The sequence below is a fragment of the Paroedura picta genome, chromosome 15 (assembly GCF_049243985.1).
Source record: "Paroedura picta isolate Pp20150507F chromosome 15, Ppicta_v3.0, whole genome shotgun sequence".
Classification (NCBI taxonomy): Eukaryota; Metazoa; Chordata; class Lepidosauria; order Squamata; family Gekkonidae; genus Paroedura; species Paroedura picta.
This window is the reverse complement of record NC_135383.1, coordinates 12,716,270-12,737,031: the sequence shown is the minus strand read 5'-3', so window position 1 is coordinate 12,737,031 and position 20,762 is coordinate 12,716,270. Positions and strand designations below refer to the sequence as shown.

General features: G+C 47.7%; 1 protein-coding gene across 1 annotated transcript in view; it reads left to right on the top strand.

Moving 5' to 3' along the window:
* The window catches only part of SH2B2 (SH2B adaptor protein 2), a 44,730-nt gene extending 24,202 nt beyond the window's left edge, over positions 1 to 20,528 (top strand). The window contains exons 3-9 of the mRNA XM_077311549.1: positions 3,126 to 3,227; positions 7,955 to 8,046; positions 11,181 to 11,275; positions 12,087 to 12,272; positions 13,091 to 13,284; positions 15,676 to 15,847; positions 18,525 to 20,528. Coding sequence (XP_077167664.1) covers positions 3,126 to 3,227; positions 7,955 to 8,046; positions 11,181 to 11,275; positions 12,087 to 12,272; positions 13,091 to 13,284; positions 15,676 to 15,847; positions 18,525 to 18,841 — 1,158 coding nt within the window. The 3' untranslated portion in view covers positions 18,842 to 20,528. The remainder of the gene's footprint in view (positions 1 to 3,125; positions 3,228 to 7,954; positions 8,047 to 11,180; positions 11,276 to 12,086; positions 12,273 to 13,090; positions 13,285 to 15,675; positions 15,848 to 18,524) is intronic.
* The last annotated feature ends 234 nt before the right edge of the window (positions 20,529 to 20,762 follow it).

Genomic DNA, 20,762 nt, shown 5'->3' with positions numbered 1-20,762 from the left:
TCTGTCCGCGTTAAAAATATTTGCCGTACCTTTTCACTTAACTGTCTGGCTCAGGGGTAGTCAAACTGCGGTCCTCCAGATGTCCACGGACTACAATTCCCAAGAGCCCTCTGCCAGTGAATGCTCATGGGAATTGTAGTCCATGGACATCTGGAGGGCCGCAGTTTGACTACCCCTGGTCTGGCATGTGGTGGTGGTTATTTTTCAATAAAACTGAGCCCGTTTTCTTTAGTTAAACGAGAGGGTGTGTTTTCCTACACCACAGTTATACCCAAGCAAAATTGCTCCATGGGTGGCTTGCAGGTTGCCAACACACCGTGCATGATTTCGGCCGTAAGCTCTGGTGAGCTAATTATTCTTGCTGCGATTACCGGCCAGCCTAATCCCACCGCTAGAAGAGGTTCCTGCAACAGCTGTGAGGGGAGAATTCAGCATAAAGTATCTCGCTCTGTCAGAAAGGCTCGCCATAAAGTTAATAGATTACATCGCAGGCCACTTCCCCAGCTGCTCCGCTGGAGCGTGTCTCCTCCGGATGTCAGCGCTGTCAAAAATAGCGCAGGATGGATCTGAGCAGTCATAAGTCTTATAGGGCTGTTAAGGTTTGATTTCTTTTTCACACGCTTCTGTGGGTGGCCCACATGCTGATCCTGGGTTGTTACTGAAGACACCCCTCGGTGGGAGTTGGTTATTCCATGGACTAAGGCTCCACTTGATGTGTGGATTAAGGGTTGATCGGGATTTATGATTAAGGGATTGCGGGTTGATTCCAGAGCTCGCTGTCTTTTTTTCTTTCCCCTTTTCTTTTCTTGTTTCCCCGGCTGCTGAGAGCTAGTGCGGTGTCACAGGCAGAGTGGTGGTGGGAGAAGAGCCGGGCTCAAATCCCTGAGCCTGTCAAGACAAGCGGAATAAAAGCTCAAATATAAATATAAAATAAATACAAAGAGCTCTGCTGGATCAGAGCACTGGTCAATCTGGTCCTGGGTGAAGTATTTCTTCCACAAGGGCACTACTTTTCGGGTTGCTCCTCTCCTGATGCTAACAAGCAAGGAGATACAGCAGAAGTCCTGAAACTGCTCTCGTCCATTGGTCTTGACTCACAGAGTCTCCCTAGTAGAGTCCGGTCTTTTCCCAGGTACCTGGGATCGAACCTCCCACGAGACCTTTGCCCAGCAACTAAATTGCGGCTCTCAGCTGTGCAAAGCCCAGATGCCAGCTTTTCAGGGTTTCCCTCCTTTGTTTTGTGTTTAAAACCTGTCTATCAAAGCTAAGCAGTCCTCACTACCCAGCCTGTTGTGTGTATGCATTCAAAAACCCTTTCCTGTCATTCCCCCACTCCCCCCACACACACCTTTGTGTTTCTCGCCCGTAATCAATTGTGCCTCTGGGAAGTGATTGATTGCGAAGTGCAGGCAGCTTATGAGTGCCTCTTTCTCTTGAAAGCTGGTCCATGGACAGCATCCTTTCCCACCATTGTTCTTACCAATATGGCTGAAAGCTCCCCCTCCCCCGTTTGTTCCCGCCCCTCTGTTTCCCCAGATGTTTGTACTGTGGCTTGAGAAAGGGGTGCAGCAGTGGAGTTTCTTATGGATTTATCTCACTAGCAAGGAATTCCTTTTACAATCTGCCTGTGGATGTCCACCATGGACTGGAAAAAAGTTTGGCCAATTGACTGGCGGAATTCCATGATGATATCTAGTAACAAGATGGGGCTGGTCCCGCCGTCTGTCAGAGAGGCATTGAAATGGGGGAACACATAGACGATGCAGGAGCCTTACATATCTGGGGGACTCCCCAGCTGGGCAGAAAAGTATGACTTTACAAACTAACCCAAAGGGGGACAACTCCTCCCTGTAAAAATAGGTCTGGTGAGGTCTATGAATTCTAGAATGGGGAGGGAGGTCTTCATCTGGACATGGAATGGGGGCCAGTGTGAGTGGCCAGGTAGTTGTGGGTTTCCTGTATTCTTCAGGGGGTTGGACTAGGTGACCCTGGAGATCCCTTCCAACTCTATGATTCAGTGGCTGGTTACATCCTAGAAGCACAGAACGTTGGCCACAATTGAGATTTAAAAGGGGGGAAGGTAGGGTTGCCAGCTCTGGTTTAGAAACTCCTGGAGATTTGACAGGTGGAGTCTGGGGACACAAGGGACCTCCATGGGGCTCTAATGCTGTAAAGTCCACCTTCTAAAGCGGCCATTTTCTCCAACTGAGCTGACCTCTGTCTGCTGGATCTCAGTTGTGATCCCAGGAGTCTTCCAGCCACCACCTGGAGGTTGGCAATCTTGGGGGAAGGATATGTATGTTCACGGGGAATTTGGCCCTGCAAGTACCTGAGAGCTGAGAGGGGACTGGAGAGGGGGATTTTGAGGGATAGGGTAAGATTTACAAATCATGAAATGAGTAGTGGTTTACCCACTAACTTGACTGTCAAACACAAGTTTTGAAAGCACTGACTTTTGGGTTGAACGTCAGAAAGGCTATAATCGCCAATGTCCATGCACACAAACCACCAGCCCCCTGCTGATCCCCAGAAACAAATGGGATTGGCGTAAAACATCCTATGTTTGTGTTATTCACGCCAACGGAGTCGAGCGGGCTATTTTTCTGGTGGACTGGACTTCATGCCTTGTTTGCATCTTTGTTTGCATCTTTGCAGACCCTTTCAGCCAGAAGTTTGTCTTCTGTCTACCTTTTTTGACAGCTTTCCCTGGCTGGCTGGTCGGGAATGCCGAAGTAAAAAAACGAAAACAGGCATTTTTAAAGTCAAATGTTGTTTATCTGAATAAATGAGGCCTTTTTGTGCTCTCAGCATTTGGAGAAAGGGGGAGAAATTAATGCTGCGACTGGCAGCAGATTCTAACTGCGCAAGGAGCTAGGGGGGCGAAGGTGGGGGGTGAATACATTTCATTTCCATATCTCCCCCCGGAGTGCTATGCTTTTAATTAAAAGACCTCGAAGTTAGCAGAGACCGCAAGGGAAATAATCTCTCTCGCGCTCTCTCTTTTTTAATAATGGCAAAGGCTGGTGAGAAGCTCTTTCCTGCAAAATGGCTCAGCCAGTCCCTGAAAAAAAATACCCTCTCCCTCTTGAGTCACTGTTTCCTTCCTTTATATCTTTGACCCTCAGGCATCCAAAGCGAAGGTCAGCATCCCTCTATCGGCCATTATTGAGGTGCGGACGACCATGCCTTTGGAGATGCCGGACAAAGACAACACTTTCGTGTTGAAGGTAAGGCAATTTCGGCAGGCTCAAGAACGTAACGGTGGCCTTGCTGCATCAGGACAGTCATATATTGTCGGATATCATTCTGCTGTTCTGTGGCCGAGAATTACTTTACTAAAGGGCTTTCCGGTGTGGAGGAGACAATCGGTTGTGATATCCAGGCCGGGGTGGATATGGCCGTCGTGGTGTATTAGTTATGGTGTCATGCTGGGATCTGGGAACGTCAAGATCAAATGGGCCCTCTGTCTTGGAAGGTTGGGCCGTTCTCTCTAATTGGAAAAACTGCCAGTTCTCACCTGGGAAATTCCTGAAGATTGGGGGTGGGGGAGTGGGGAGAGAAAGTGTGTGTGTGTGGGGGGGGTACATTGTCACTCTAGGACAGGGGTAGTCAAACTGCGGCCCTCCAGATGTCCGTGGACAACAATTTCCAGGAGCCCCTGCCAGCGAATGCTGGCAGGGGCTCCTGGGAATTATAGTCCACGGACATCTGGAGGGCCGCAGTTTGACTACCCCGGCTCTAGGACTTCCGTTTCTCCTAGACTTTGTGGTATACCAAAGAGTCCATGCATTTCCTCAACCTGTAGTCTGAAGATCAATTGTAATTCTGGGAGAAACCCAGGCTCTACCACGAGTCTGGGAATTCTACCTCACAGGGGTGGTTGTGAAGATAAAATGAAGAAGGGGAGGAACAATGTTGTCAGTCATTTTGGGTCTCCACTGGGGACGAACACAAGGTACAAGTAAAGAAATTTCACACAGCAGCCTGTCTGAAGCATCTCATGCTGGTCGTATTGTTTAGCAAACACTGTTTAAGCTGTAAGATTCCCTGTCCTGTAATTAAGGCTTTCTCCGTCCCCCTGTTCTTTTCGTTTACTTTCCCTGCTGCTTGGCAATTTCTTAAGTTTTTGCGTTTTGGCCTGCTTCCTAGGAACTGAGGGCTGTGTGGATGTGTATATATACTAGGAGTAAAGCCCGTTGCACCCAGGAATGCAATGGGTGCTAGGACCACTGGCCTGTACTGTGTTCTTCCTGGGTGCTGGCCCTCCTTCCCCTGCTTGATCTTGAGATCCAGCACAGTGAAATGGTTAAAAGAGTAAGACGAAAGAAAGAAGGGAGGGATGAACAAAAGAAAGAAAGGGGACGGAAGGAAAGAAGGCAGACGGACAGATGGGGAAAAAGGGAGGAAGCAAGAAAGAGGGAAAAAATATATATATTATCCTCCACGACAATCTTTTGAGGCAATCTGGGCCCGCCATGAGTGATGAAGTCAATTGGCATGATCATACCAAGTGAGGATATGAATGCCTATTTCACCCGTCTAAGTTTCATTCTGTACCCATCCCCATCGTGTTGGTTCTCCGTTCTGAACAGCCTGACGCACACGGGAGGGAATGAAACAACATCTTCAAAGCTCTGCTCTTGCCCATCACGCTTGTGCATTAATGATTTCTCCTTTCGACCTTGATAGAACTTTTTTCCACCATTAAAGCTGCCATGTCTGGCTCCTTTTTCAAAGAGCCAACGCGGGACTGAACAGATGCCCCACGGCTGGCAAGGGTTGCCATGGTGACTGGCCTAGCTGCCAAATGAGCCGTTCCTTGACAAATCAAACTTATGCAAACTTCCCTCCAAGCTCTACTTCAGTGGGAGAAAAGGAAGCCTTGACGTTTTTTGCTTGGTGTTGGGAAATCTCTTGGGGGGCAGGACTTTTTTTGTTTGTTTGTTTCTTTCTGGTTTGAGAGGCTTTTATCTTTCTCGGCCAGCTTTCTGAATTCGTCGGGGGTGCCTGAGCTTTGGGATGCATTGTGTGAAGAGATGAAACCATGTTTGCCGCTGTCCGAAATCGCCCGGTCTTTCCTCTCGCCTGTCCATTCGTCAGCAAATTGGCTTTCAGCTCTTGCAAAAGTCAACCGTAGTAGTTGCATTCAGCACTGGCCACAGGAAATGCGTTATGAGAGTCCTACTGGCTCAGACCAAGGGCCATCTAACCTGGCAACCTGTTTCCGTGATAGCTAGCCAGGTACTTCTAGGAAGGCCTGAAGCCATGAAGGCCAGAGCGTATTTTTACCCTCTAACAACTGACATTCAGAGCCTCACTTCCTCTAAACATGAAGGTTCCATTTAGCATTGTTTGGCTACAAGCTCTTGAAGAAGAGTTGGAAGGGGCCTCCAGGGCCATCTAGTCAAATGCCCTGCAGAATGCAGGAAATTCACAATGAACTGCCCACCCACAGTGACCCCAATTCCATGCCCAGATGAAGCCCACCCTCCCCCCCCGAATTCCTGGCCAGTCTGGCCTGGAAGAAATTTGCCTCCCGATCCTAAATTGGTGATCGGCATTTCCCTGGGCATGCAAGAAAGGGCCACAAGAGCCTACCACTGATATAGTCCCTCCTGCCCACCTACTCACAAGAATCTGCCTAAGCTCGCCTCCTGTATTGATTCATCCCCTCTCTGTTTAAAGCCTTCTATCCTGACAGCCGTCACAATATTTTTTGGCAGCGTGCGCCCTAAATCAATGACATCTTGTGTGAAGGAGCTGATGCTGTATCCCCTAACGAAGTCCTTCCTTCCTCTTTCTCAGCCCCCTCATTTGCTTTATTTCTCCCGTAAAACTGAAAGGCCTCAAAATTAAACTATACATGGAATTTGCCGCAAACGTTTCACAAAGAAAGGATCAGCTGAATTCATTAAAAAAAAAAAAAGACGATCAAAATGGAACCTCCATGTGCAAAGGCAGTCTGCCTCTGAATATTTGGAGGTAAGCACCAAGGAAGATCCACTGGGTGCTGGCCTTGCTTGCGAGGTTTGTTTAAAGGCATCAGGCTGTAAACAGAATGATACATTTTGGAGTGCTTCAGGACGGCTCTTCTTACATTTTTAACAAGAGAATGGTATTATCTGAACTCTGGCTATGCCCCGCGAAAGGTCATACGTTGAATAAAAGGACTCTAAATTTCTTCTTCTGTATCACTTTTTGTGTGTGTTTGTTGGGGGGGGGGGGAACTATGAGAAAGATGTCCACCATCCCCTATCTGTCTCTGGCACCTTCTACACTAGTTATTTTGGGAGAGTGATTCAGGCCTTTGGGGTGAGGTGGTCTCAATGGAATGTCATCCCAGCCAGCGCTGTGATCCCTTGACCAAGACGAAGCAGCAGCATATTATATAACCTGACCCAGGGGAGAGAGGAAGCTTTTTGGGGGGTGAGTTCACCAAGCTGGAGTCAAGGATTTTAACGCTGGTCTGCTCTTCTGTTTCTGCCCAGGCTGGTCCTGAAAGGATTTGGGGCCTGGAACGGAAGATTCAGATGGTCTCTTCCAGCTTCCTTCCTTCCCAAACCCATCCCCCCTTAACAGGGGCCATAATCCCTTGGGATTCATCTACACGCACACCATTCATTTTAATGGGGCCCACACAGAATAACTTCCGAGTGCCTTCCGGGGTCAATGCTTTTTAAAATGACCCCCGCCATCTGGTGTGCATATCAATGCTTGCAGTAAAAATATCTTTCAAAAAATCTGTGGCATGCCTTCAAGGGGCAGGGAGGGGGGGTCCTCCTTTTTTAGTGGGTCAAAATGTTTTTACTCAGTTGATTCAGCTGCACTGTCCTACTGAGGGGTGAGAAGGCTCAGGAAAGAAGCACAAAGTCCCCCCCTCCCCTGAAGATTTTCTCCTTCCGCACACAAAAACTTGAATGAGATATTTTCTCTTTTGGAATGAGTGAAATGCTTTTGAAGGGAGGAGTTCATTCTGAATGTTTGGTGTGAAATTTTTTTTCTTTTCTTTTTCTTACCCAAGACTATTCCCAGTGTGTGAGGATCATAATTCTTATTTGCGCTGTAGAATTATACAATGTCATTTCAAGCCTAGATTTGTTTTGGTGTGACTTATTTTGTCCCAAATGAATGTTTGTGAGGACAACACACGATAGGAGAATTCAGTGTTTGCAGTGTTACAAAGTTTATGCCCAACTGTGCTGCTACATCTGTTGTGATTGTAGAGGATGTTAGTTTGTTTACTATGAAAGCTGTTTTCATTGGTTGTTTTTTTGACCTTGCAGTGGCCTCAAACTCCACACAATAACGTTCTGTGCTAACTAAGTTGTAAATTACACATTTTATGTTGCTGAAGAAGTAAAATAATATCAGCAAGTTCTGCATATCTCAGTTTCCCTCTAAATTTGTTTTTTTTTTTTCAAGGAGAAATACAATTTCCTCTCGTAATTTCACAATATCTGGAAATTTTCTCTGTAGCCTTAATTATTTTTGAACCTCCCCCCCCCCCTTCCACATAGACCTACTTTTCCAGGCTACAGCCCTAGCATTCAAGAAGGTTGGTTCTTATATACCGCTTTTCTCTACCCAAAGGAGTCTCAAAGCGGCTTACAATCTCCTTCCCTTTCCTCTCCCCACAACAGACACCCTGCGAGGTGGGTGAGGCTGAGAGAGCCCTGATATTCCTGCTCGGTCAGAACAGCTTTATCAGTGCTGTGCTGAGCCCAAGGTCAACCAGCTGGCTGCATGTGGGGGAGCGGGGAATCAAACCCCGCTCGCCAAATTAGAAGTCCGCACTCCTAACCACTACACCAAACTGGCTCAACCAACGTTCTGAGGCTGAATCCCAGTTCAAACCCAGCCTTTGGGTGTTTTGGATTCTGGGAAGGGAGGTGGGTTGGGGTGGGACAGAGGAGGTGTTTGTCCGAATGGCTTATTTCCGTTCTTTCTCACCTAGGTAGAGAATGGTGCAGAGTACATCCTGGAAACAATTGACTCCCTGCAGAAGCACTCATGGGTGGCAGATATACAGGACTGTATAGATCCCGGGTAAGAAAGCACAGGGGCTCAGGATCAATTGTGCTGATTTCCACAAGAATGGGGACTCAGAGCAGCTTATGAAATTGTAACCTAATTTTTTGGGGGGAAGTACAGTAAGCAACATGTTGGTCTCCTCCTGGGGCCCCTGGACTAGTTCCTTCAGGCGACGAACCATGAGCTAAGCACCAAGATTCCCCTGCTTTCCTGTCCTGTCCTGGCCATACCGAGGCTTAAGGACTTGTGAAGAAGGGGAATTGAAGCTCAGCTGGGGTTGTTAGGCAGCTGGCCGAGATGTCTTCCCCAATCCCTACTCCCTTTTGATCTCCTCCTCTCCTTTGCTGCGCAAAATGGTCACCGAGGCTTTTGCAGCATCTTTTTCTGGACCCTGCCTTTTAGCCCCTCGCTCAGGCTCGATTTAAACTTGATGTGTGGCAAGGCAAAAGCACTTTCCCTCGGGACTCTGCGCTTGCACTGGGGTCTTATTTAAATCACCCCGTGCAGCTGCTTTGCATGGGTAGCGGTCCGGTTTAAATTAGGCATTGTGGGAGCGCAGAGTCCCACGGGAGGGGCCTCTGCCGGCATCATGTTTAAATCAGGCCTCAGAGAGCTGATCTGTGCATGCAAGTAAACAGTGTACAGAATTCCTGGGACCTTTCTGATTGCAAGGAGGGCGTTATTGTGGGGGAGGGAAAGAAACATCCATTTTCTTCTCTGTTTTTCACATTCCCTTTTTCTGGCCTAGCTTGTTCATCCTTCTACCGCCCCAACACCATTTGTTCACTTCTTCTACCTCTCTGTTGTTTTCCCTCCTCCCGGAATCTGGAGACGTAAACCCCTGATGTAGGAGGACCCTGATTACTTTCGCTCACACAATTCAAGCACCACAGGGATGGCACAGTCTAGCTCTGTTTTGTCACATCTAAGCATGGTCAGCCCTGGTTAGAATTTGGATGGGAGTCCACCAGGGAAGTCCGTGGTTGCTAAGCAGAGGCAGGCAACGGCAAACCGCCTCTGGATGTTTCTAGCCTTAAAAACCCCATAGGGTCATTGTAGCTGTGGATTTCCACCATCAACGTGTAATTGGTTGTCGCTGCCTGCATAACAGCTGCAGCCAAGATCCTTCACTTTAAGTAGCATCTCTTCTGCAGGCCATTGAATCATAGAATCCTAGAGTTGGAAGGGGCCACACAGGCCATCTAGTCCAACCCCCTGCTCAACACAGGATCAGCCCAAAGCATCCTAAAGCATCCAAGAAAAGTGTGCATCCAACCTTTGCTTGAAGACTGCCAGTGAGGGGGAGCTCACCACCTCCTTAGGCAGCCTATTCCACTGCTGAACTACTCTGACTGTGAATTTTTTTTCCTGATATCTAGCCTATATCGTTGTACTTGAAGTTTAAACCCATTACTGCGTGTCCTCTCCTCTGCAGCCAACAGAAACAGCATCCTGCCCTCCTCCAAGTGACAACCTTTCAAATACTTAAAGAGGGCTATCATGTCCCCTCTCAACCTCCTTTTCTCCAGGCTGAACATTCCTAAGTCCCTCAACCTATCTTCATAGGGCTTGGTCCCTTGAGACTTCAGCCGATAGGCAAGCTTGAGCCAGCTGTCTGTGCCTGTTTAATCTCAGTGGCATCTTGGGAACACCTTGTACACACCGTCCTAGAGAGAGATCATTAGGAGCAGTCAAAGGCAGGTGCATTTGGATCCCCTGGAGGGCAAGGAGATTCTGTGTCAGTGAGTTTATCTGAAAAGACATCTCTTCGGACCCACAAGGCACTTCTACAGAAAGTGTGCAGAAAAGCCAGGCAGATGGTGGGGCTGACGTGAGAACACAGTATAAGATCTGTGATTCTGGTAGAGCAGCCCTGTGGTAGCACGTGTACAGTCTTAATTGGGGCAGTGTGTCTGTAGCTCACAGCCCAGCGAATGGAAAGGCAAGCCCAAAACACTTTTCTGCCCCATGCCTCGTGCAGTCTCAGAGGTGCATCCCAGAATCCCTTGCAGTATTAGAAATGGTATCTGTCATTTTCTCTCTCTGTTTGAGAAACAGCACAATGTCTTCTTGATGGCTGGGTTGCCAACTCTTAGATAGCACAAATAGTTGGGGGTTTGTCCAGAGGTAGGGTTTGTCTTGGGGTCCCACTCACACCTAAAACAGGATCGACACACTGTACACCTAGTGTAAATCTGAGGGAAAAACAAGCCAGAAAAGCTAAACTAGGAGCAAAAGCTCAGGGAATCTTTCTCCCTCATTTAATTTCCCTCAATTAATGTCCTTTAACACGGAAGGGTCTCCAGTTTTGGCCGAAGTTACCCAAAGCTTTCTTAGCACAAAAGGATCAATCAAATAATAAAATGTTGTAATAATTATAGCGCTGTTTGGGATTTTTAAGTCTCTCTGTGCCTGGCTTGGTGCCATATATCAATAAATCTGAATAATATATATTTTTTAAAAACAGCCTTTTGGTTATGCTGTCCATTATAAGGAGGAAAAAAAAATAACTCCAGTCATCTGGTAACTAGCCAGAAGGGGAGAAAAACCACGGGGAGCTGGCCAACTGGCAAGAATGCCCGTCATCCCCACAAAATATTTATTTTAAATGCTTAGACCACTCGGTGTCCCAACAAAATGAATCACCGAAATAAGTCAGAATTAAAATACAGTTTTAAAAGAGGAATCTCTTCAAAATAAAGCCAGGCACTGAGGCATAATTAAGAAACCATCAAAACCCATGAGGTATAAAAACATCTGTTATTATTAATACTCAAAGCTTCACGCTGGTTTGCTTGCACAGTGGAGCACCATCTGAGAATTTCTTTACTGTCTTTGTTTCCAAAATTGCTAAATGCTGAGGCTTGGCCAAATATCCTTCTGGAACTGCTTAAATTTCCTGTTAATATGTCAAAAGCAACTGCTTCTTTGCCCATCTGCCAGGCTGGCTGCCCTCACTAAGCCTCTGAGCATCAGTTAGATGTTAGAATGTTAACTTGCAGAGACCCAGGCTCAGATCATAAAATCTCTGTGACATAAAGTTTTCTGGGTGGCCTTAGGCCAGCCATCCTGTTTTAGCTTAATCTGCCACCCAGAGATGACAACAAAGTGATAACAGTATCTCACATCTGCTCATCTTTGTTTTTCAGGGACAGCGGCGATGACATCGAACTCTCCTCTTGCACCCAGGGTGCCTGCCTACCCGGCAGGGTCTCTTCTTGCAGCTGTGAATTTCTGGCTGACGGTAAGACCTGCCTCAAATGATCAGAAGACGTGTCAGTTTGTCAAGATGATAACTTTTGGGTGCCGTGTCTTTTTCAGCAGAGACGAAGCTCTGCCCGTATTAAAAGAGAGGGAATCATTGCTAGGGGGTAAGGTGAGGAATGTTAAGGGATATTAAGATAAATATTGACCAGTGATGGTCCTAGCACTGAGAATTTGGGGTTTGCAGTGTGCATGACATGTGATTCTTATGTGCTTTTGTGACACAATCCCATACAGAGTGAAGTTGATTTTAAATGAAAGTGAAATTTAAAATCAGTGGAGGGTAGCAGTGCCGTTATGCATCACTGACTTATGTTTCATTTAGAGGAACGGTCCATGGCTCAGTGGTACATTGTCTGCTTTGCATGCAGAAAGTCAGAGGTTCAATTCCCAGCATCTCCTGTTAAAAAGTGACGTGACCGTGACTGGGTGGTCTTGGGCTTCTCACGCACACTCAGCCTAGCCAACCTAGCAGGCTTGTTTTTCGGCTAAAAATGGAGAATTGGAGAATGATGTTAGTCCTTCTGAGTCCCCGTTGGGAGGAAAGGTGGGGTATAAAGTACGAATGTCTATTCTGTTTGATAGCAACATCATTTTGCATAGTTCCTACAGACAGCCTCTTATTTAGCTCACAATATTGGGAGCTAAATCATGAAATGAATGAAGGAAGAACAGGTGGATGGATAAGAAGATGGGTGGATGGAAATGCGATATATACCCCCTGTGGGCCATCACTGTCTGGGCTACTTTGCAGAGTCCATTGTGAGCCTTAACAGTGGGATTCTTTCCAGATGTGCCCCGATTTCAGGACATATGTGCTGGATCCGCTGCTCCTGATGCTGTGCCAAACGCCTCCACCATCATCACCGCGCCGCATGGTAGGACCAGGGACTCCTTGGGCGAGCACCGGGCCCACGTGCCGTTGGACAACTTCCTGCAGACCCTGGAGCCACCAGCCGCTGGCAATCATTCAGCAGGTATTGCAATTTCTTTAAGAAATGCCCTGCCGCTTCAGTCAGAGCGGTGGGAGAATTGAATTAAGAGGGGTTCAAGTTACTGATTTAGTCATTCATTAAAGTATTTATTAGCTACCTTTCTTTCAGGAACTCAAGGAGGTTTACAATGCAAGCACATTAAAATGCATTAAAACCCCAAACGGAAATCCGTTTAAAATGGCTGATAGCCGGAAGAACAGAAAGTTAAGGGTCTTCTGCATTCCCATTTTTGTCACTTGTGTGTTTCTGTAGTTTGTTGTTGCTGTTTCTTTTCTGCATGTGCTTTGCGCCCTCTAGTGGTCGATTCTCTATTATATCACTATATGTCCATTATATCTCCTTGCAGATTTAAAGTGCAGGGATATAAGCCAGACATACAGCAATGTAATAGAAAATTGACCTCTAGAGGGAGGAAAACACATGCAGAAAAGGAAAAAAACCCAAAAGCATTAGGGACACACAAGCAATGAACATGAAACTGCAGAAGAGCCCTTATTAAAATCAAATGTGTTTCTACCCTCCTCTCTCTTCTTTGCAGAATAAACAGCTCAGTCAGTCACATCTCTTTGTCTTTTTGTACCAGGTTTTGATCAGGGCATTGCAGATAGCTTGCCCACCATTTTTTTTTCTTTTAAGGGAAAAAGGTGGGTTTCAGCGTGAGACACCCCACGCTTATGCCTCAGCTTTTAAAGTTTGCATGTCATGGTCCTGTGAAGTTCTAATTGTCTGGCCGCGCCTTCATGTGTGTGAGTAGAATTTAGAATTTCCCCTTGTTTTTTTTTTCTTTTGAAACTTGCCAGGGGAAGAAAGCGAAACGGAAGCAGAGATCAACCTCTCGGACTTTCCGTGGTTCCACGGGACTCTATCACGGGTCAAAGCTGCCCAGCTGGTGCTGCTCGGGGGAGCCAGAAGTCATGGGCTGTTTGTCATTCGGCAGAGTGAAACACGGCCAGGAGAATATGTACTGACGTTTAACTTCCAGGGGAAAGCAAAGGCAAGCATCCCTCGGTCATGAATGAGCGTGGTCTGGTGGGTTAGAGCAGGGGTAGCCGACAGGGGCTCATGGGAATTGTAGTCCATGAACATCTGGAGGACCACAGGTTGACTACCCCTGGTTTAGAGGGTCAAATAGGATCTGGGAGACCCAGGTTCACATCCCTGGTTTATGAGGAAGCTCTGTGGTTAACCCTGGGCCAGTCACACACACTCAACCTAACCAACCTCACCGGGGTAATTGTGAGGATAAAATGGGGAATGGAAGGAAATCATCACATGCATTTGGAGTTCCTTGGTGGAAGCAAAGAATGAAAATGTAGCAGACAAATCTAATATATTTTAGCAAGAATCGCAAAAATGGAATGGGTGTCGTTTCTCTTAACGTTCAAGCGTGTTTCTGACATAATAGCGAAGTATGGTTTGTCGGCCTATGAACAAACATGGTTAATCAGGCAGCGGCTGGACAGATACTTATCCTGGATGCTTCGGGCTGATCCTGTACTGAGCAAGGGGTTGGACTAGAAAGCCTGAATATACTCTTCAAACTATGTGATTCTATGAATCCCTGGGGTTTGGTTATTTCTTCTTTCATGGCAGACCACGGTTTGCAGAACTGGCATTTTGAGATTACATTTTTTCCTGCCGGCCTGAATGCTGATGGAGGATTCATCTTGTATTTTGCATCCTGGTTTGTAGGAAGAAGGAGAACCTTGCCTTGAGCACAATGGCCAGCTGCAGTTGGCTGTGAAAGTAGAAGAAATAATTTATCTTGCTGTGTCTGAGAGGGGGGGAGGACTGATCCTTGCCTGTTCACGTAGCAGCAGGCTATGGGTTTTCCTCCCTCCCCTAAGCTGCAGCTTATTCCGCCTCACAAATTGAAGGTGGTGGTCTTGGGTAGCTGCAACCTGGAGACAGAAATTGGTTCTGCAAACCTCCTGGTTTACACCTCAAGTATCTCTTAGCTACAGCGACTCACCGAGGGTCCTAAGATTCTGAGGGGGAAAGATGGGAATGTAGTCAGACTCACCGAGGGTCCTAAGAATCTAAGGGGGAAAGATGAGCATGTAGTCAGCACTAACGCCTCTCTTTTGCATGACTCCCCCCTTAGGTTTTGTGTTGGGTTGCATTGCCAGTGGCAGCTTTGGGTAGTGGGGCAAATCAACCGAGTTGGGAGAGGACTAAAGCCCTTGTTCAGCAGGACCCACCGAAACCTAGCAGCGGGCCTTGATCAGAGGCATAATCATAAGTGATTGAAAGCTTAGAAGCCACCCACTAAAACCACAGTCCCTGCTTAGGCTTGTTAATTGCCTGGTGCCTGGCACCTCCACTCTCTTGCTTGCCAGGGAGAGGAAAGCAGCCAGCACTCACTGGCGCTCCTTCCCCATCCACGGTGCCAGAAAAGGGGAAACACGGAAAAGGCTGCATCGGATCTTGGACGTGCGGCCGTGTTTGATGCTCTGCGATGCCTCTGGGAAGTTGGAAGGACGGGTTATGATTATTTGCATGGGTGGAGCGGAGACGATGCTGGCATCTGTATGCCAAAGACAGGACGTGATAGGGGACCGACGCAGGCTCTGGTTTCTTCCGTCCTGTTCCGTGCAAACTCTCTGGAATTCTGTCTTTGAAAGAGTATTGCTATTTTTTTCTGCTGTTGAAAATAGCAGCACTTTGTTGGTGCCTTTTTTTTTTGTATTAACAGTACTTGGGAAAGGAATCAAAGGCACATGGAAGGTCCAGAATTCCATCGTTGGTATTTCTAGTTAAAGATACTGGGTGGCAGTAAAAGGGGTCTTTAGGTACCAAGTGGATGAGAAGGTAGTGCATTTTCCTAGGTGTCACTTTCCTAGGTTCATGTAGAACAGGGGTAGTCAAACTGCGGCCCTCCAGATGTCCATGGACTACAATTCCCAGAAGCCCTTGCCAGCAAATGCTGGCAGGGGCTTCTGGGAATTGTAGTCCATGGACATCTGGAGGGCCGCAGTTTGACTACCCCTGATGTAGAACGTAACAGGAACAATAAATCAAACTTGGAGATTATAACAAGTGAAGAAAACAGTAATAATAACAACAACAGAGGAGATAACATTTTAACAGGTTAAACAATCTAACAGGCCCACGGTCGGTCACAAAGAGGGAGGGTCCAAAGAGGGAGGTGCAGGGCCCAGTAGATGCTGTTTTGTTTCGGTCGACCTCAACCAAATGCCTGGTGGAGGAGCTCCCTTTTGCAGGCCCTGTTTTAGTTAGGGTGTTCCAGAGTATAAAGGTGTTTTGCAGGCCCTGTTTCTGTTAGGGTCCCGATCTCCTCCGGGAGCTTGTTCCACCTACGCTTTAGTCCTTCCTGCCGTACGAAACCAGCCGATCCAAGCCTGCCCTTTTCCATCCTTTGCAGCACCTGCGGCTGTCCTTGAACGAGAACGGCCAGTGCCACGTCCAGCACCTCTGGTTCCAGACCATCTTCGACATGCTGAGGCATTTCCACATGCACCCCATCCCCCTGGAGTCCGGCGGTTCCGCTGACATCACGCTCCGCAGCTACGTGGTAGCCCCGGCCTCCTTGCCTGGTGGGTTAGATGTTTGTCCTTACTGCTTTGCCTTGGTTGGGAGTCTTGAGACCCACGTACTGAGAACTATTAGGAAGTTCTCCCCCCCCCCCCCCCCCCGAGTCATGGCTAAATTCTGCTAACTTGTTGTGGAGCAAGGTTCATCTCCTCTCCTCTGGCAAGGTGTTCCAGAGTAGAAAGGCGGCAATTTAAAAAGCCTGGATCAGAACTCACACAGGTTAGACTGGACAACTCAACAATGAAGTTACTTGAGCAAGTCTCCGGAGATGTGACGCATGCATGTTCTAAATAAACCAGTGAGATGATCTGGAGGAGGCACATGCTCTGAGTTCCACCGTGCACTTGTTGTTTGCATTATGTGCTTTATGTGGCCCATTACCATAGGAGTCATAGCATTTGGAAGCTGCCTATCCGAGTACATGGCTTCTGTGCCCATCCTGGTGGTGAAGGGAATGTGTAAAGGCTGGGTTTTTTAATGCTGTTTAAATCTAGGTAGCCTGCTTGCTCTGTAGTTCTGCCAGAGTTGTCTCTACCGCAGTCTTCAGCGGACAGAATGAGCCCTTGTGGCGTTCTTGATGCAGTTATTTTATGACACTTCATGATAACAGGATTAAAAAAAACCCATTCAGTTTCATTTTTAGTCAGTTCGGTGTAGTGGTTAAAAGCGGCAGCTATTAATCTGGCGAGCTGGGTTTGATTCCCTGCTCCTCCACATGGAGCCAACTGGGTGTCCTTGGGCTTGTCACAGTCCTGATAAAGCTGTTCTGACCAAGCAGTCCTGTCAGGGCTCTTTCAACCCCCCACCTACCTCACACGGTGCCTGTTGTGGGGAGAGGAAGGGAAGGCAATTGTGAGCACCATTGAGACTCATTTGGGTAGTGAACAGCAGGTTATAAAAGCCAACTCTTATTCTTACTTAAAACACTTACAGTATATGTGGCCTTTCCACCAAAATTGTATCCTCAAGGATAGTCAACTAGCAGGGACAGGAGAAAAGTTTGGTTTTAAGAGACTTAAAACTGTTTACAGTTAACCCACAGCTTCTTCTGGGCTCAGAAAGTGATGATGTTTCACTTGTCAACTCATGGCTTTATTCTTGAGGTGAATATTGGCCTTCCTTCAGCCTCGGGATTCTCACGGGGTAAATGTGAAATCCTCCTAGAAATCACAGATGAGTGCTCAGTTCCTCTCAGAGACTAGGCTCCGAGACAGCTGTAGTCTCTTCCTAAACCATTTATTATGCTAAGCTGCTTTGTCACCAAAGACAGACTTAGAAGCATCCAGAGTCTCTGAAGAGCTTGTGCTTACTGGGGGGTAGGCTGAAAAATCCTGTCTCCAAATATTCACTGTTTTAGTCTGTTTTCACACAAAACAAGACTCTGACTCATTCAACATTTCCTGAAAAGGGATTTTCAGCCTGCGCCTCTGAAGGCACGTTCTTGCCAGAACTGGGTTGACAGTGTAGTGGGCTTCTGTCTCACGCCTTCCGCAGCCATGATTGCCTGTTTAGCCTCTCTAGAGCAGGGGATAGCCAATCAATGAATTGGTGACTGACAGAAAGGGGCAAGGGTCCCTTTGTCCAGCCATCTCAGGAGGAACATAAGAACATGGAAACTAATTCTAGCAAGCCAGCCATATTAATCTCTTAATTCTGGCTCCATTGTTGGACTTCCTGACGGCATCCAGGTTTTGGCTACCATGTGACACAGAGCATTCGACTGGATGGGCCATTGGCCTGATCCAGCATGGCTTCTCTTATATAATGTTGCAACATTAGGACAGAAGGATTTTGTTATGTCTTACCTAGCACACTAGTTAAACTGTTCTTTAAGGCGCTAGAACAGTGGTTCTCAATCTGGGGTTGTGACCCCTTTGGGGGTCGAACAAACCTTTCACAAGGGTAGCCACAGGGTGAGCAGCTTGGCCGGGGGGGGGTGCACCACCATTGTTGCCACTCCTCCTGCAGGGACCACACAACAGCCTTGCAGTGTAGATCGAGATAGAACGTTTGTCTATCTGGAGCAGCGGAAAAGAGCGAGATCGTCACGGTGGGACAAGAGGGAGAACTGAACTGAGAAACCCCAGGGGGGGGGGAAATCAAATTTATATACAGTCATGAACCATGGATCTTCATGCCATTGGTCAGTTTTGGTTTAAATTCTGTGAAAGAACACTTGCATCATTTGATGGTTGGGGGTCACCACTACATGAGGAACTGTATTAAAGGGTCATGGCATTAGGAACGTTGAGAACCACTGCGCTAGAGATTCTTCTTTTGAGCCCACAAAATAAAAGTTTAACATCCAAACCCAGAGGGCCGGGGTTCAACGATAGAGCATTGCTTGGCTTGCAGAAGGGCCCAGTTTGTCCCCAGCTGAATGGACCAACAGACTGATTCAGTATTGGGCATTTCCATCACATAGAAAAACCAGGACCTTTGTGTAGCAAACCAGGGGAAGCGATTTAAGTTTTTAAAAATCTCCACTGCTATGCTGCTTCCCAAGCAAACCGGCCTTTCACAAGCAGCTTGCCAGAAAAATAAACAGTGCAATTATAAAATGAAAGAAATCACTGGCTGAAAAACAGCCGACAGAAAAAGGCTGGTATCTTCATAAACTTTGCTGTTCCAAGACTGTTTTTTTTTTTTTAAATTTCCTTTTCTCTCCCTCCCGTCTAGAGGTCAGCCCCTCCCCAGTCGTGGCTTCCCAGCAGCCCAGCTGCAGAAATGATCTCCAGTCTCAACACTACTTTTCCAGCTTTGTCCCGGGCACTTTCCAGCCTGCCTCCCCTTCGGAGGGCACCCCTTCCTCCTCCTCCTCCTCCGCCAGCCACTCTCTCTACCATCGCGTGGAAGGGACCCTCAGCGCCCGCAGCCGTAGCAACAGCACCGAGCGCCTGTTCGACTCCTCTGCCGTCGGTGTGGAGGATTACCACGAGAGCGAGGGGTCGCGCAACAGAACCAGAGCCGTAGAGAACCAGTACTCGTTCTACTGATTGCCCTGACCTGACGGAGCGGTTTTCGGGCTCCCGGTTCCTCTTTGCCTTCGGAACGGCCGCTTGTGAGCGGAGAGAGCCAACGAGCCACTGGCTTCTCAGTCCCTTGAGCATCTTTGGTGGAGGGGTGGATTTAACCTCTGGCCTCTGCACATGTGCACTGTTGTTCCTGCCGGCCGCATGGTACTCTTGTCCCTTCCTTCAGTGCTTTCCCCTCAAGATGGCCCTTCTTAGTCCCAGACTCTCAGAAAACATCAAGGCGATGCGCAGCCCGTTTCTTGATTTCCACATGAAAGCCGTTGCCTGAGGGGCAGAAGCTTCATGCAGAGAGAAGATTGCTCTGTTTGCATGTCTCTGTGGGGTGAGCCTCACTTTCCTGGCATTGGCCTCCAACCTGCTGGCATCGGAATGTGCCAACTCAATGTTAGCTGCCCTGGGGCTGGGTCCCCTGTTAAGTAACCCTTACCATGAACAGCCAACCGTGTGGTCTCCTAGAGAGCCGGCGAGTTGTAGGATTGTGGCCGTCGGCCTTCACCAGATTCGGTTGTCCTTTTTTCTTAAAAGATGGCTACCCTCCACATACCGCTTCTGGTATATTTTCTATGTCCTTTCCAGATCCTGCTCTCATAATGCAGAGCTGTCGGAGCGCAACAACGCAAATGAAGGAAATGCAACGCGGAAGCCAGGCATTTGGTTTGCCTCTCTGAGCTCTGTCTGCCACAGGGCAGTGGTTCTCTCCACCGAACTAGCTCCAGTTGATGTTAATGTTAAAGGCCTCAGGAGGATTCGGAGAACGCTGACTCTCTGAATGTTATCAATTCATGTCTAGACAGCCGGAGATCAATGACGGGACAATGATGCAGAAAAAAAGATGCATGTAACTGGAAGTTGGTTTGTAGGCTCCGATTCACTGCCGGCAGCTGTCCAATTGCTGTGTTAACTTTGGTTTGTCTTTCCTGCAGCAGGTTGGAGCAGAGCACTCTTCAGCTCTGAAACAGGGCTTTTCATTTCATGATGGTCGATGACTGGAGAGCTCTTGCACCTAAATCTCAGCCCTCTTTGGCAGCTGGAGGTTCTTTTTGGCTCATGATTTCCCCTAAAGCAGACAATAAGTTAGCAGGTGCATAACATTGCCTTTTGTTTCTGTCATGGTAACGTGGTGCGCAACAAGGCAGCTATGTTCTTGACGGATTATCCCATTTAATTTGGGGAAAACACAGATTGGGCGCAGAGTCCCGTGTCTTTGTAGACTTCACTTTTTAGTTGGAGCCATGAGATCTCTCCGGCTTTTGAGCTGATACACAGTGGGGGCTAATCGAAGGGAAGTGAAACTTGCCCACGGTAGACATCGGCAGCGTTCAGAGGTTGCAAATGAACCAGGGTTCATAAATGCTGGTTTGATCAGTCCCTGGCTTTTTTTGGACACTGGCACCACATTAGGATTTCAAACGAAGGTCTATTGCTGGTTTGTTAACCACAGTATATAATATTGGTTGGTTGCAGTAGTGCTTGTGTATCCACGTTTGCTGGGTAGGGCCACCATTTGTGGCACGTGGCCCCAGAGGCAACAGAATGGGATGCCTTCCATGTCGTGGATGGGAGACAACGAAGAGGACAAACCCCACCACTTGTAGTGGCACGGCCCCCGGATACAGCCACTCAATAAACCACATGTTGTTAGCTCACAGACATTCCCTGGCTTTATTCTATAGCAGTCATTAAAGAGCTTTGAATTAGCATGCCACCGGGCCACGTGCAAAGGGGTAAAGAGAGCCAGCATATTGTGGTGTGTAAGAGCAGCAAGGCTTTGATCTGGAGAACCAGGGTCGATCCCCCCTACCCCTCTTCCGCATGCGGCCAGCTGGGTGACCTTGGGCCAGTCAAAAGTTCTCTCTGAGCTCTCTCAGTCCCACCTACCTCA